This window comes from Xyrauchen texanus, chromosome 4 (assembly GCF_025860055.1).
Source record: "Xyrauchen texanus isolate HMW12.3.18 chromosome 4, RBS_HiC_50CHRs, whole genome shotgun sequence".
Classification (NCBI taxonomy): Eukaryota; Metazoa; Chordata; class Actinopteri; order Cypriniformes; family Catostomidae; genus Xyrauchen; species Xyrauchen texanus.
This window is the reverse complement of record NC_068279.1, coordinates 8,694,069-8,710,449: the sequence shown is the minus strand read 5'-3', so window position 1 is coordinate 8,710,449 and position 16,381 is coordinate 8,694,069. Positions and strand designations below refer to the sequence as shown.

The following is a 16,381-nucleotide window of genomic DNA, read 5'->3' as shown; positions in this document are numbered from 1 at the left end:
ACTGGCATGACAGGAAATAGCCTCCCAAGAGTGTTCCAAAGATGGCTGACAGTGGACTGACTTGCTAGAAACACTAAATGCAATCGAGCTTGAAATCATGATTGTGCCTAGAGACAGCAATGGCGATATGTACTGTGAAAAAGAAGTTATATTTTGGGCTGTTATCACCTTAAAAAAATCTATTAGAATACTCCAGAAGACACAGATTAAACAACTGTATTCTTATTTATTACTTTTATGCTATGTGTATGTGCTTTTTGGAGCTTCAATAGAAGAAGTGTTCTGCAGAAGAAGTCATACATGTCTGGGAAGTCATAAGTGGGAGTAAACGAATTTTTTGGTGAACTGTTCCTTTAAAACACAATTCAGTCAGGCATCTCTTAACACACCTTTAACGGAAAACAGGGGTCCTTTCTCCTGACATCATGGCTGCCTTCAGTAGAGGCAGGCCAAATATCAGAGGTCTCTTCACCTTCAGGACTTTAATATCTACAAGAAATTTTACTGGTAAGGCTTATTGAATAAAACGACATGTTGTCAGCAAATTATTTCGCCCAAGTGTTTTTGAATTTATGCTTAATATGCCATTCATTACAATTTGTTTACCTAGCTTGATAGCAAGTTCAAAGTGTACACATTTTTTTGTTTATGTGCTACATATTTATGCTAGAAGGCCCTCATAAATTTCCATAAACTCCAGTGAATATGAGAGACAAACCATCACTTGAAATACAGAATATGAAAAACTGAACATTGAGTTGTAAAGTGTTAAAGTCTGTATTCGCCTTTATTGTAAATTATTTAGAAATTCTTGCTTGATTCCAGCAGGTAATTTTGATTATGATCTGGTGGTGATTGGTGGAGGATCTGGAGGGTTAGCATGTTCAAAAGAAGGTATTTGTTCTGTATACTATTTATGTATGTATTGTTTGTTTGTAGAGTAGTGTGCAAAAGAAGGTTCATTGCTAAATTCAGTTAATTTTGTAATTATGAAGGCATGATATTTAAGTTTTAATGCATTTTCTGATTTTAGCCGATTGCACCGACTCCCAACAATTTGGATGACTATAGATGTCATTCAGTTGTGAAATGTCATTGATTCAACTTTTTTCTTCAGTGCTTGAGTTTGAGATTAAACCAGTCTTTTTCTTCCAGCTGCCCAGTTAGGACAGAAAGTAGCTGTCTTGGACTATGTCAAACCTTCACTCAAAGGTACAGACCTATTCGATGCCATCATAGTCTTTATGCCATTGTGTTTGATATTTCCAAGAAACTAAAACTAAATCATGTTGTCTTCAGGCTCAAAATGGGGTCTTGGTGGCACTTGTGTGAATGTTGGCTGTATTCCAAAGAAGCTTATGCATCATGCGGCGTTGCTCGGCACTGCAGTCAAAGATGCAAGGAAGTATGGCTGGCAAATCCCAGAATCCCTCTCACATGACTGGTGAGTTTCAGGTTGTTTATCACAATTTCATTTTTGTCATTTAAAGCAATGCTGGCAAGCATAGCTTCATGCTGATCGGGGCACAAGTATGATTTTTTATATAACATACAGTGTCTCGTTTTATTTCAGATAATTGCAATGCCACACTTTCACAAAAATGTTTTACTCTATATGGCACAGCATCATCTTGTGGTGAAAGTCCACTTCTCTGTTGGATCAAATGCAAAGTGTAGCCATCAGGGCACTAGAGGGCACTCCAGGCTTGATTAAACTGTGGGTTTTTGCAGGTGTTGTGTCCAGATGTAGGGCTTGGATACAGTTATAATTTCTTGGAATTCCAGTCTTGATTTTGTTATACATGTAATATGTTTGGCATGTCACTTGAAGCCAAAGAACATTAGTAAGAATTAATTTTTGCTTTTCACTCTGTTCAAATAATGTAATAGTGCAAAGTTTCCAACCTATTGTAGTGTAGCGGATAGAAGAAACATTTAGCAGAGAACTCTTTCAAATGTATGATAGAATTCCTAAAGTGATTGTGGATTATGTCATTACCAGAAAGTAAAGAATTGTTTATGTTTAATATGTTTCAGGCCAATGATGGCAGAGGCTGTCCAAAACCATGTGAGGTCCCTAAACTGGGGTCACAGAGTTCAACTACAGGACAAGTGAGTTTTACTTTTAAAATAACACTGCCAAAATGTACTTTCTACACTAAGGGGTGGATATATTCCACAGAGAGCTCATTTTTTAATTTTCTTAAAGGTATAGTTCACCCAAAAATGAAAATTCACTCCTCATTTACTCCCTTTAAATTAATATTTTTAGAAGAATATCTCAGCTCTGTAGGTACATACAATTTAAGTCTGCAGGGTCCAAAATTTTAAGCTCAAGAAAGCACATAAAGGCAGCAGTAATCCATACGACTCCACTCCATGTCTTCAGAAGAGATATGATAAGAGCGGTTGAGAAACCGATCAATATTTAAGTCCTTTTTACTATAAATTCTCGCTGTCCAGTGGGTAGCGATATGAATGAAGAATGTGAATCCCCAAAAACATAAGAAGAACGTGAAAGTGGAGATTTATAGTAAAGAAAGACTTAAATATTTAACTGTTTCTCACTCACACTTAACATATCACTTCTGAAGACATGGATTTAACCACTGGAATAAAATGGTTTACATTTATGCAGCCTTTCTATGCTTTTTGAGCTTCAAAGTTTCCCCGTTGACTTGCTTTGAATGCACATAACAGAGCTGAGATAGTCTTCATTTGTGTTCAGCAGAAGAAAGAAAGTAATACACATCTGGGATGGCATGAGGGTGAGTAAATGATTAGAGAATTTTCATTTTTGTTTGAACTATCCCTTTAAATGTTTACTCTTCTTTGAGTTGATGATAATATCTCTGCAGATTCCAGAAACTGCATTTGTAATAACATCTATATAATGTTATGCTATCTTTGGCTTTTGGAAAAAGGAAAAGTAATTTACATTAGTAGCAATTCACTTAAGTGTCACTAGGCCGGTGGTAATGTAATGGTCAAGAATCTAGGCTGGCAACTCAAAATTTGGAGATAAAAATAAAAAAACACTCTTATCATGACCGTACACTTTAACCAAGTTTACACAAGTGATATTTTCCATAGTTTCCCATAGTTAGTGTCCAGCATGTCTCCTTGGATAGAAATTGTGTATTAACTAACTGCCAAAAAAAGATTATGATCGATTTTTAAAAAAATTACACAGATGTTATGCAGCAGAGTGTTTATTTCCCTGTGGATCTCATTAACTGTCTATCTCTTTCACCATCTGATGAGGTAATTACAGTTTGAGGCTCTGTGTACACAGAGAATGTGGCATCATGATAAATTGTCCTGAATTTCACATGTCTTACTGCATGGCTGTGAGGCAAACAGGTGTGGTGATGTAATTTCCCAGAATGCACCCAAATATACATCTCCACATTTGACTAAGTGTCAAGTTAGGGTTTAACATCAAAAGTGCTAATGATCTAATCATTGTTATTGATCTAGAGTTTTCTGACGTCACCATAATTGTATAAAAATCCACAAGTTGACATTGGCCCTCAAATATCTAAAAGGATATTGACAAGCAAATTTAGTTCACGTGTTGGCATTTTCATGTTAGTGTGAAGTGACCATTTTTTTCTCTCTCTTTATTGGAACAGGAAGGTGAAATATTTGAATATGATGGGCAGTCTGGTGGATAAACACACTGTCAGAGCTGTGAATGCCAAAGGGAAAGAGGTACGACTTTAGATTTAAGATAATTTACTTAATAAAGTTAAATATATAATGTCTTGCATCCTTACCGTTGATTCTTATAATGCCCACAGACAACAGTGACTGCGAAAAACATTGTGTTAGCCACTGGTGGACGGCCAAAGTACCCCACACATGTAAGTGTATGCGCCACTACAGAAGGGTATGTGTGGGTGTTCTCTATTTGCAGTGTGACCTTGTTTTGCTGATAGGGAAGAGACAATTTAGTTTTGTCTGGCTAAATATGATACAGTTGCTATTATTCCACCTTGGACTTGAAAGCATGGAATTTGTTTTTGATCGTGTCCATTTAGTTACCAGTAAAAGGGTAAACATATGATAAAGAGGTAAAGGAATAGTTCACCCTCAACCTTATGTCGTCTCAAACTCGAATGACTTTCTTTCTTCCATGGAACTCAACCGTAGATATTTGAATGGGGATATGTCTGTTTGTCCATACAATGCAAGTGAATGGTGACCAAGTTTTCAAGCTCCAAAAAGGATATAAAGACAGCATAAAGGTAATCCATATGTGGTTTAATCCATGTCTTCTGAAGCGATCCAATTAGTTTCGGGGGAGAACAGACCAAAATGTAACTCCTTTTTCACTGTACATTCACTGTAAATCATGATCACCAAGGATACTTATAGTGTAAAAGGAGTTAGATTTTGGTCTGTTCTTACCACAAATTGATTGGATTGCTTCAAAAGACATATAATTTAACCACTGAAGTCTTATGGATTACCTTTATGTTGCTTTTATATCCTTTGTGGAGCTTGAAAATTTGGTCACCATTCACTTGCATTTTATGGACAAATGGACATCATATCTCCATTCAAAAATCTTCATTTGTGTTCTGCGGAAGATAAAAGTCATACAAGTTTGAGATGACATAAGGGTGAGGAAATGAGGAGAGAAAGATAATTTTTGGATGAACTATTAATTTAAGAGACCAGTAAAGGTCAGTCAAAATGGATTAATCATTATTATTGTTAATATGAAAAATAATTATTATTGTCATTATTAATGTTAACACAAAATCTTTTAAGTACATGTCTGGGTCATTGCCTAATAAGAAAGATTTTGCATAATAAAAATTAAGCCATTAAGGATCACCCCAGCAATATAAAAGTTAATAATAATAATGATAATATATAATAATAATAATAATAATAATAAATCATCCTCATTACTATGTTGCTGAATATTTAAATTTTTATATATTGTATTTAAATTGTAAAGTATATAATGGTAGCATTAGTTCTACTGAATATACAGTATGCTGATTTTTTTAAGAAATCATTGTGTTTGTAAAGGATGATTTTGTTTACTGTATTACTGTACAGTAATAAGAATTTAGGGGAAAATGTGCATAATTGTCATGAAAATAATGCTAAAATTAAAAACAATATAAAAAAATACCAATGGTCCTAAAAATAGACTTCATGTTCTTGATGCATAGTATATTATGTTTTTCTTTTGATTTTGGAGTAAAATATGACCTAGGCATTTCTTTGTGAGATTCACCCATAAAGCACATTTTATGTTTTTCACATTTGAGGATTGAGTTAATTTAATATTGAAAGAATAAATTTTTTTTCACATTATTAAAATTTTAATTATAGTCATTTTGTAATTATTATATAAATCTAATGTATTAAAATTCATGCTATTTAATACAATATGATAACAGAAACATTGTTTTTGGAATATTATGTGGTATGAAACATTGATTTATATTAATGTTTATGTTTGAAATATTATTTTATTACACTTTTTGTTTAAAATATAAATGGAAGTGGAATGCTGCTGAGGCTGAATAATCATTTTTGTGCACTTAAAAGTGGCTTGTGTGTGTGGTTGTTTTTCCTCCAGGTGCCGGGAGCCATGGAGTTTGGAATTACAAGTGATGATATCTTCTGGCTCAAACAGTCACCAAGGAAAACGTAATTCACATTTATGTTGTAGGAAACCAACAGCTGTAATTACTGCCAATGCAGCTGGTAGCACGTGTTTAGTCTGTTTCTTCAAGTTATAATTCTCAGTAAAGACATTTATATTTTTAAAAAGGTTATTCTTGAAGTCATTCTTTAGAATGCACTAAACAATACAATGATTTCAATTGCTCAACAGAAGGCCTTCAGTTGATACTGATATTATATTTTCAATTCCTCCCGGCTATTTGTTGTAAAGTCACGCTAGTTACCATCACGACCACATCCTCTCGAGCAGGTGATGTTGTTTTGCGGTCGAGCTGTCAGCTGTACAGGTGCGATTTCAGACTGTTGCCAGTAAGATTGCTCATCCTGTGGAAATGGCGAGAGCTTGGTGACTGACGGGCATGAACAAGGGCATTGGCATGTACACCCGAGAGGGCAAAGCAAAAACTTGTACATTTACTTATGCAGTCGTTTCCACCACAAAAGCGGAACATCTGTCAGAACCGATAAGGTGTGCTATAGATTCCAATGCATTCAGTATATGTCATGATATCAACTCGACTTGACTGTGAGTTCATTATTCAAGTACCGATGTTGAAAATACTTTGATTTGAAGGAACCAAAGTGCCCCAGGACCACAGATGGTCTTGCAGTAAATACTCCTCTGTTTTGAACTGGTCTCTGTCTACTCTCCTTGAATGAAAGGATTCTTATTAGTCTCGGTAGACGTTAAGGAAGGCACAGCATGAGACTGCTGATGTTATCGTAGCTGGGTTTATTACAGAAGTGCTACCCAAGGTTGACTGAGTGTACTGTAATTACAGTTCCCACACATTGCCCATGATGGTATCCCTTGGAGTTGATGTATGAATATAGATGCTACAGTTGAATAGAATGCTATGCTAACAGTATATGATTAATACACGGCTCTGTTACTTGATTGTAAGTGGTCAGTAGTAGCACACTGTGGTAAAATATTTTTGTATATTGACTGCTAAACTGTTCTGCTCTAGTTACACAATCACTGGATGGTGCATCTTGTTTACTTGTTTTGTAAAAAGTGCATTAGCTGTACTTTCCTGTTAAACTGGTGCTCTAACAGGAATCTCCTCTGTCCAAATCCAGACAGGAGGCTCTTAGTGCAGGTCAGACCTGATTTATCTGGCATGCTGCAGTGTGGCAGGTGGGAATTCAGGGACACGTTTGCTGATAAAAGTGCAGAAAAGAGGTCTGCGATTTTTGCACCTAATTCTCCATAAGCCCGCCATACAAAAGAGCACGACGTGTAGCTGTGCATTAGCAGTGTTGTACATTTAGTGCATGTGATGATGTTTTGGTGTAATTGGGTATCACTCAGCAGCACCGTGTGTGGACATCCATGAGGATTAGACCCTCCGCTAGCAATTACATTTCACCATGACCGTGAAACTCAGAGCGGATTATAGCAGCACATCGCTCACACACGTAGACATTTTTCTTTGTTCACGTGTTCTCAACTTTTCCTTAACAACTTTTCCTTTCCTCCCTCTTTGACATGGTTCAAAATCGTTGCTTTGTTAGGTTTGTAGTTGTGCTTTATTACTCACAGTTGAGTATTCCTCACAGTTGAGTAACATTCACACACAGTTGAGTATTCATGTTACTCATTTGTGAGGTCATTAATTGTTTTTTTCTGTGTGTTTTAGGTTGGTTGTTGGTGCCAGTTGTATCCTTTATGAATAGCACCCACAGGAAGTGTAACTCAGAATTATTATTTTTAATTTTTTAGAAGCACTGCTATTAATCATTGGCGCACATCATGGCTAATCGATTGGTTTTATCCCACATAACAAACAAACATGCTCTCATTTAAACTTTCAGTGACTGTAATAGAATATATTTAATCTATTCTATAATAATGATAATTCTATAACAATAATATATCATTTATAATAATATTCATACAGTATCTCACAAAAGTGAGTACACCCCTCACATTTTTGTAAATATTTAATTATATCTTTTCATTTGACAACACTGAAGAAATGACACTTTGCTACAATGTAAAGTAGTGAGTGTACAGCTTGTATAACAGTGTAAATTTGCTGTCCCCTCAAAATAACTCCACACAGCCATTAATGTCTAAACAGCTGGCAACAAAAGTGAGTACACCCCTAAGTGAAAATGTCCAAATTGGGCCCAAAGTGTCAATATTTTATAATTATAATTTTTTTGTTTGTTTTGTTTTCATTATTATTTATTGTCAGTATATATATCATATATGGGTTATATTTATATTATAATTAATTCCAGAAGACATGCCTGGAAACAATGAATAAACAAATCAATAATTCAACTAAATACAATAAAACTAATCAAATGGAAATTAATGGAAAAAACAATTATCCCTAATAAACAACAATAAAAAAAATCTAATAATAATATTAAAAAAGTATTGTACTAGTTCTCATGCAGGTTTCCTGGCTGTGTATAAAATGTGATTTCCCTTTCTTATGTACAGCCAGATACAAGGTCAGAAATCAGCTTTTATTATGGGGCAATATTGAATTTTTAGGAAAAAGATTTACACTTATGAGGGCATTTAAATGAACACTGCGTTGAACTTTTATGTAAAATACTTGAAATTATTGAATGGATTAATATACGTTTTTAACTTATTCAGTAAGGTTGTTTCCTATACATTTAAATTTCCATCAATCATATTTTGTATTAATATGTTTTGGATAAAATATTAGAAAAAAAATTATTGGATGTTTAGAGGGAATTCACACAAAGAAAATAATAGTTTCAATATTTATGCATTTCAATTTTGTAACAAAATTCCATCAAATTGGATTGAGTATAAATATTTTTAATAATAAGTTTTTTTTTTATTGGAAAAAACAAAAAATATTTTAAGTTTGATTAATGACATTTTTGAAAACATTACACAATTCAATTTGACGAAATTGAAAAGATTTGTTATAAAATGAAAATATGTTTTAAATTGTTTGCCCCTATATTTTCTCACCCCACCCAGATATTTTCATTATTTTATATAATAAATCAAAAGAAAGAATATACGATGTATTATTATTAATAATAATAATAATAATAATAATATTATTTTAAGTTATGCCTTGAAACAATAATCAAGTCAACAAAATGAATACATTAACCTAAGCCTTTATCAATAAAAAAACAATCAAATAAAAGTATTCAATAATAATTTATAAGTATTGTACTAGTTCTCCTACAGGTTTACTGGCTGTAATGTGAAGTTTGGTTTCTCTTTCTTCTGGGCTACCAGAATGTTTTTCATAAAAAATAATAAATACAAAATTTACAAATAAACAATCTATGCGTAAACAAAAAACATTATTATAATAAACAACAAAATAGTAAATAATATTAAATTATAATGAAAGTATATTGTTCTATTTCTCATACAGGTTTATTGTTGTTTGGTTTCCCTTTTATAGATTATATTTTTTTCATTATTAGTTATAATTGAAGAGTTAGAAAATGTGATTTCATAATAATAATAATAATAATAATTATTATTATTATTATTATTATTATTATTTCCAGATGTTATGAAACAATCCTATGATTCACCACACATGTTATGAGCTTGACAACAAATTACATGATCAATAAATAAGGAATACATTAATTGCTGAAACCCCAGTATTCAAAGAAATGAGAAACATCTGTTGCTCTGCCAATTGAGTTTCTGTTAATGCTGTAATTTGTGGTTACGCCTTTTCAGGAAATAGTGCATAGAAAATGATTTTATTTGTTCATGCAATTTCATTTGTTTTCCTTCACTGTGTGTGTGAAGATGTAGCATTGGAATGTGCTGGCTTCCTCACTGGCATTGGGCTGGACACCACTGTGATGGTGCGTAGTATCGCCCTCCGTGGGTTTGATCAGGTACTATGTCTCTTCTCGATTAATTCAAAAAATCTCTCTCTTTTAAAATATACTTTCATTTATAAGTTAAAGTGCAATGGTAAAAACATGCATTTTCGGTTGTCTCGTCAACCTTTGTTTTTGGTTTGGGAGTTCTTTGAAGTGAATCACCCGGGTAAAGCCGCTGTGCTTCATGGCGAAAACAGGATGAGGGACCTGGCCAGACTTATTTTATTACCCTGTTTTTAATGATTTCATCTTTAATGAATGGTTATGGTGTTCTGACAGGAGATTTGTCATATTAAGCATTACACCAGCAGTATGGGCTGGCTTTAGTAACATGGGATGACAACTATGAGTAAATTGCTGAAGAGTGAAATAAGTGTTTCAGAAAACAGTTGGTGAGGAAAAGCCCTCAATAACTTTTCTTGTGCACTTTTTTTTTTGTGTGTTCTCCTTGTATTTTAGCAAATGGCTGGTTTAGTCACAGACTACATGGAGGCATATGGCACCAAGTTCTCCTGGAGGTCTACTCCGAAACAAGTAGAAAAGCTCCCGTCTGGGCTTCTTCAGGTCACATGGACCGATCTAAACACTGAAGAGGAGCGTCAAGACACCTTCAACACAGTACTCTGGGCAGTAGGTCAGGACTTCTCTATGTCTGTGTCTCAAACATGCTAGTTTCTCTTTCTTCTCACATAATAGAATCATTTCAACTCAGAAAAATATTTCATGTCAGAATTTAAATATAATTATAATTTAATATATGAAGGGTAATGTACAGTAACTATCACAAATAAACCACTTCACTAGCGTGGCTATACATTATTCCTTACAGATATGGAAAAAACTGCTCTAACAGAGATTAATGTTGGAGGAAAGCATGTCCGGTATCCCATTTCAAAAGCATAATTCCTCATATTATAGTATATACAGTGCATCCAGAAAGTATTTTCAGCGCTTCACTTTTTCCACATTTTGTTATGTTACAGCCTTATTCCAAAATGGATTCAATTCATTATTTTCCTCAAAATCTACAAACAATACCCCATAATGACAATGTGAAAGAAGTTTGTTTGAAATCTTTGCAAATTTATTAAAAATAAAAAATGAAAAAATCACAGGTACATAAGTAGTCACAGCCTTTTCCATGATGCTCAAAATTGAGCTCAGGTGCATCCTGTTTCCACTGATCATCCTTGAGATGTTTCTACAACTTAATTGGAGTCCACCTGCGGTAAATTCAGTTGATTGGACATGATTTGGAAAAGAAAACGCCTGTCTATATAAGGTCCCACAGTTAACAGTGCATGTCAGAGCACAAACCAAGCCATGAAGTCCAAGGAATTGTCTGTTGACCTCCAAGACAGGATTGTATCGAGGCACAGATCTGGGGAAGGGTACAGAAAAATTTCTGCAGCATTGAAGGTCCCAATGAGCACAGTGGCCTCCATCATCCTTAAATGGAAGAAGTTTGGAACCACCAGGACTCTTCCTAGTGCTGGCCACCCGGCCAAACTGAGCGATCGGGGGAGAAGGGCTTTAGTCAGGGAGTTGACCAAGAACCCGATGGTCACTCTGACAGAGCTCCAGCGTTTCTCTTTGGAGAGAGGAGAACCTTCCAGAAGAAAAACCATCTCTGCAGCACTCCACCAATCAGGCCTGTATGATGGAATAAGGCTGTAACATAACAAAATGTGGAAAAAGTGAATCGCTGTGAATACTTTCCAGATGCACTGTATATCTGTTTGTGCTTCCATCGCCCCACACACCACAGTGCTGCTGTGTCAGCAAAAAAACGGTCTATCAGGCCTGAAAACAGGGTAATAAAGAAAGATGTAGGGAATCATTTGGGGAATTGTTAATCATTGGACAGCACTGCTCTTCAAGACCAGGATGCACCAGGGGCCCTGGGGTCACCAATTCCCTGCTTTGTTCTCTCGTTCTGGGTTTTCCTGCTGGAGTCGCCCGTCTCTGTACGGAAACCCACCCAGCGTGACTGGTTTTCCCCTTTTCTCGTCCCTCAGCATCTTTGTCCGCAGATGCCACACTCTGCTCTGTGTCACTCTTTCACTCATCTGATTTCTCTCATTCCGGTTACAGGGACAATGAGAGGAACATCCGTCTGGCTGGTGGTGGTTTATTTATTGATGTTGTGAGAAGAGGGTGTGGAGTAGTGGTACAGTGAGGATGAGTCTTTAGCTTCCTTTCTGGGTGTGTGCGACAGAGAGAGTGAGAGATTTAGTAATCTGCAGTGATGCCTACTTCTCTGTACAGTTCCAAAAGCTTTGGCCTTGGGTGTATGATGGGATGTTTCTTTTATTCAGGTCTTTCTTTGTTTTATTTGAGATAGTGCTTGAAGTGGGTCAGTGCTTACTGGCAATTTTGCGCTATCCTGCTCTAGAATTGGAGTGATGTAGTGCCAATAGTTGCTTTTTGGAACCATCGGTTATCTGCAAAAATCTATGCCAATCATTCTTTTGTTTTTTTTTGTTCCAACAGCTTTGTTCTACAGTATAAAAGCGGCTTATAGAGGTGAAATAAAGTCACGTAGGGATTTGCTGTATCTAAATCTTTCCTCATTGACAATATTCATCCATATTGTTATTCTGACTTCAATGCATTTAAGGCCATGCTGAATGTGTGCCCCTGCCTTTTTAAGTAAGAGTCTGTGATACATTATTTATTTTGAGATTGAGTGGATTGTGGGTTTGTTTTGGTATGAGGATACGGTATAAATTGTATTTGTTCAGGTCTTGAAAAATATCTAAATTTTATTTAAAAAAAACTCCAAACACACCAAATCAGTGTGTGCATGCATGCAGGAGAGAGAGATTTTGGCTATTAATTGGTTTTAGATGGGCAGATTATTTGGGGGATATATTTAATATTAAGAATATCTTTTATTGAAAAGATGTTTTTCTAAATAGACTATTACTATTCTTAATCAGGTGGCTGTGGCTCTGGTGATAGAGCGGGTTGGCGGTTCGATTCCTGACCCACAGGACTCCACATGCCAAAATGTCCTTGTGTAAGACACTGAAACCCAAGTTGCTCCCAGTGGCAGGATAGTGCCTTGCATGGCAGCTCTGCCGTCATTGGTATGTGAATGGGTGAATAAGTCGTAGTGTAAGTCGCAGTGTAAGTCGCTTTGGATAAAAGCGTCTGCCAAATGAATAAATGTAAATGAGTGTAGTGGTCTAAGCACATAACTGGTAATCTGGTGATCAGAAGGATGCTGGTTCGAGCCCCACAGCCACCACCATTGTGTCCTTGAGCAAGACACTTAACTCCAGGGGGATTGTCCCTGTAATAGGGGATTGTCCCTGTAATAAGTGCACTGTAAGTCACTTTGGATAAAAGCGTCTGCCAAATGCATAAATGTAAATGAATACTGCTAAGGTTAAAAAGGCACTATATAAGTGCAGACCATTTTCTATTTACCATTTTACTCGTGTGTGTGTGTGTGTGTGTGTGTGTGGTGTGTGTGTGTGTGTGTATTAATTATACATATACAAACCCTTCATTTAGTGAATATATATATAGACGGTTGCACGATGAGAAGCATACAGTAATTTGGTTTATATTTATATAGAGCATTGTTACAGGGCCAAGTTTCTGTCATCTCAAAATAAGAGACCTCTGTATGTTTCCGGCTTGTTTTATAGTTAAAAGTCTAGCAATTATGCACCAAATCTTAATTAATTTTGGTTATTATTGGGATTTTGCTAGAACAATTAACTACATCTGGGATTTTATTTATTTTGGACTCATTTGCATCAATTTCTGTACCTGTCCTAGTAAGTAAAGTCTACTTTTATGGGTTATTGGCCTTTTACTGACCTCTATCTATCTATTTATTTATTTATTTATTTATTTATTTAAAAATCAACTTTTAAGATCTATTTAAAGCATTTATATATAATTATTATTAGAATTCAGCTATTTTGCAGTCACAGGTGTGCATGCTATTTTACAATAGCTATGAATGCATTTCGTTTGTATATGCATTTCATAATCAAATATTGTTCATTTTGACTGTCGTCATAGTGAAAAAATAACTTTCAGAGGATGCTAATTTCCTCTATAACACCCTAGAGAGGATGGTGTGTTTCTCTGCTGTGCCTCTGCTCTCCTGCTCTATTTCTCACAGTTTTTTTTATCTCCCTTATGACGACTTATGGAATAGCCCCATTTCTCCTCCTGACTCTCACTTCCAGAGGAACACTTCCACCCTTCCATTCCTCTGTCCTTCCTCTGGGCTGCACCCTTTTGCAGGTGGCTGTGCTAAACACGAGGAAGGAGAACATTTCCTCCATAGGTGTACTATTTTATTGAGTATTGAATATGGGAAGTAATATACAGTACATGGTGTACATATGTGTTGTGGTTAGTTAACAACAGTATATACATTTCTTTCTTCTGCAGATCACAAACAAATTTTTTAGAAGAATATCTCAGCTCTGTAGGGCCATACAATGCAAGTGAATGGTGACCAAACCGAAGCTCCAAAAGGCACATGAAGGCAGCATTAAAGTAATCCATACAGCTGCAGTGGTGATCCAATCGGTTTTGTGTGAGAACAGATCAAAATGTAAAAAAAACAAAAATGTCACTGTACATTTTGAAATTGCAGTCTCTAGGCTCGATCATGATTTCAAGCTCAATTACACTTCCTAGGCCATCTAGTGCTCTGTGCATGCATCAAGCACTAGGAAGTGTAATTGAGCTTGAAATCATGATTGCCAAGGAGACTGCTGTCAAGATTTATAGGAAAAAAGGAGTTATATGTTGCTCTGTTCCCACCTCAAATTGATTGGATCACTTCAGAAGACATTGATTAAAACACTGGAATCATATAGAGTCATTTTATGCTGCCTTTATGAGCTTTTTGGAGCTTCTAAGATTTGGTCACTTAAGAGATTCTTATAAAAAAAGCTTTGTTTCTAGGGGCCTGGGTAGCACAGCGACGCTGACTACCACCCCTGGAGTCGCAAGTTCGAATCCAGGGCATGCTGAGTAACTTCAGCCAGGTCTCCTAAGCAACCGAATTGGCCCAGTTGCTAGGGAGAGTAGAGTCACATGGGGTAACCTCCTCGTGGTCGCTATAATGTGGGTTTTGCTCTCAGTGGGGTACGTGGTGAGTTGTGCTCAACAAGCCACGTGATAAAATCCGTGGATTGACTGTCTCAAATGCGGAGGCAACTGAGATTTGTCCTCCGCCACTTGGATTGAGAAGAGTCTCTACGCCACCACAAGGATCAAATTGGGGAGAAAAAAAATCTTTGTTTCTGTTCTGCAGAAGAAAGACAAACACATCTGGTATGGCATGAGGGTGAGAACATGATGGGAGAATTATTGCTAGAACTATTGCTTTAAAATCACTGTGAAGTATTTCAGGTCTCTCACTGAATTTTTGCATGTGCCTGGGAATAGAAAGCAGCTCAATCCTCCTTTATTGTCTCATCCATTATTGTCTCCAGCACAGTTGAGTCGATAAGGCTCAATTAAAGTCTTGCCAGGCAGATTGTTGTGGGTAATTAGCATGTTGGCTTTGAGATATCTTCCGTGTACCACACCAGGCTCTGTTCTTGTACATTATCAGAGCCAGCTGTATGTGTGAGGAGGTGTGGGGTCTGAATTCTCAGGCTCAGTCCTTATCAGTCGGTATGTGTTGTTGTGTCCAGCCTTCACAATGCCCAGCGAAGTTCCAGGAGCCCAAATCAGACAGGGAGTGAGACAGGAAGTGCTGTGCAGGAATGCTCTGCTCTGGTTTGATGCAGACACTGGTTCTTTTCCCACTTCACAATAGACATCTTTACAGTTTTTTTTTCTCAGATGAAATAATAAAATGTATGTTCTCACTATCATAAGACTAGCTATGCCTAGACAATGTCAAGGACGTTCTTTTTCCGCTGACTGATAAGGACATCTGTGAGGGGTTTGTTGCTGATGGAATGTGGTGTAAAACAAAGGACGTCTTTCACTCACACTAAACATTAAGTGCCTGTAAATTGTAGACTTCTGAGCCCATTTTTGGAGTCGTCATATGAATTAAGCACAGACAGAAATAAAAGCACAGTGTTTTTCTAGGGCCTAGACAATGAAAAGACAATAACAAAAATGACCTGCACCATGATAACAAATATGATAAATAAAACATTTTATGTGCCTTTTTTAATTTTTTATTTATTTTTTGGCCTTGGTCTGAATGATTGATCCATTTAACCAAAAAAATTACCCTTTTAAGCAATTTCTGAGCAAAACAAAAATATAGATATATACATTGAATATCATCAAAAGCCTGAAAATGTTGAGACTTTTCTTAAATATTATGCCCAACCCTAGTTTAAAGGCAACATGAAATCAAAGTTGACCCTTCTCTATTAACAAAGACCCCTGGTGTTATTGTGCACGAATCATCGGTGGACTTTTACGGAAACGTAAAAGCGTTTTCCGCCTCTAAAATAACTTTCCTGTTCAAATAATCAAGACCGTATGGGTGGGGAAAAATAATATGAACCAATAATAACATAGCCTACATTTTACAGTATGTGCCAGTCATATCCCACTGGATAAAATCAAGTCCCGTCTTGCATTATTTCCTGCTGAATATTATTAAACCTAATTTTGAAGACCAGCCTATCAATAAGAATGTATTTTTAAACTGCTACTTTTGATTTTCTCCTGACATTCTCTCTGGCTTTTCTCTTATATGGCAATCTCTCTCATACTCTCACTCTTTCCCTTGGCTTCTTATTCTTACACTTTCTCTCTCTTTAAAGGGATAGTTCACCCAATACATTTTATTCTCTAA

At 36.0% G+C, this 16,381-nt stretch overlaps 1 protein-coding gene across 2 annotated transcripts in view; it reads left to right on the top strand.

Moving 5' to 3' along the window:
- Nucleotides 1-421: 421 nt before the first annotated feature.
- LOC127639280 (thioredoxin reductase 2, mitochondrial-like) overlaps nucleotides 422-16,381 on the top strand; it is a 36,820-nt gene continuing 20,860 nt past the window's right edge. Inside the window, exons 1-11 of one of the 2 annotated variants that reach the window (XM_052121211.1) lie at nucleotides 422-507; nucleotides 826-894; nucleotides 1,156-1,212; nucleotides 1,300-1,444; nucleotides 2,038-2,112; nucleotides 3,636-3,714; nucleotides 3,804-3,866; nucleotides 5,606-5,676; nucleotides 7,356-7,375; nucleotides 9,494-9,585; nucleotides 10,033-10,207. In XM_052121211.1, coding sequence (XP_051977171.1) covers nucleotides 426-507; nucleotides 826-894; nucleotides 1,156-1,212; nucleotides 1,300-1,444; nucleotides 2,038-2,112; nucleotides 3,636-3,714; nucleotides 3,804-3,866; nucleotides 5,606-5,676; nucleotides 7,356-7,375; nucleotides 9,494-9,585; nucleotides 10,033-10,207 — 928 coding nt within the window. In that variant the 5' untranslated portion in view covers nucleotides 422-425. The remainder of the gene's footprint in view (nucleotides 508-825; nucleotides 895-1,155; nucleotides 1,213-1,299; nucleotides 1,445-2,037; nucleotides 2,113-3,635; nucleotides 3,715-3,803; nucleotides 3,867-5,605; nucleotides 5,677-7,355; nucleotides 7,376-9,493; nucleotides 9,586-10,032; nucleotides 10,208-16,381) is intronic. The other variant, XM_052121219.1, reaches the window with a different exon arrangement.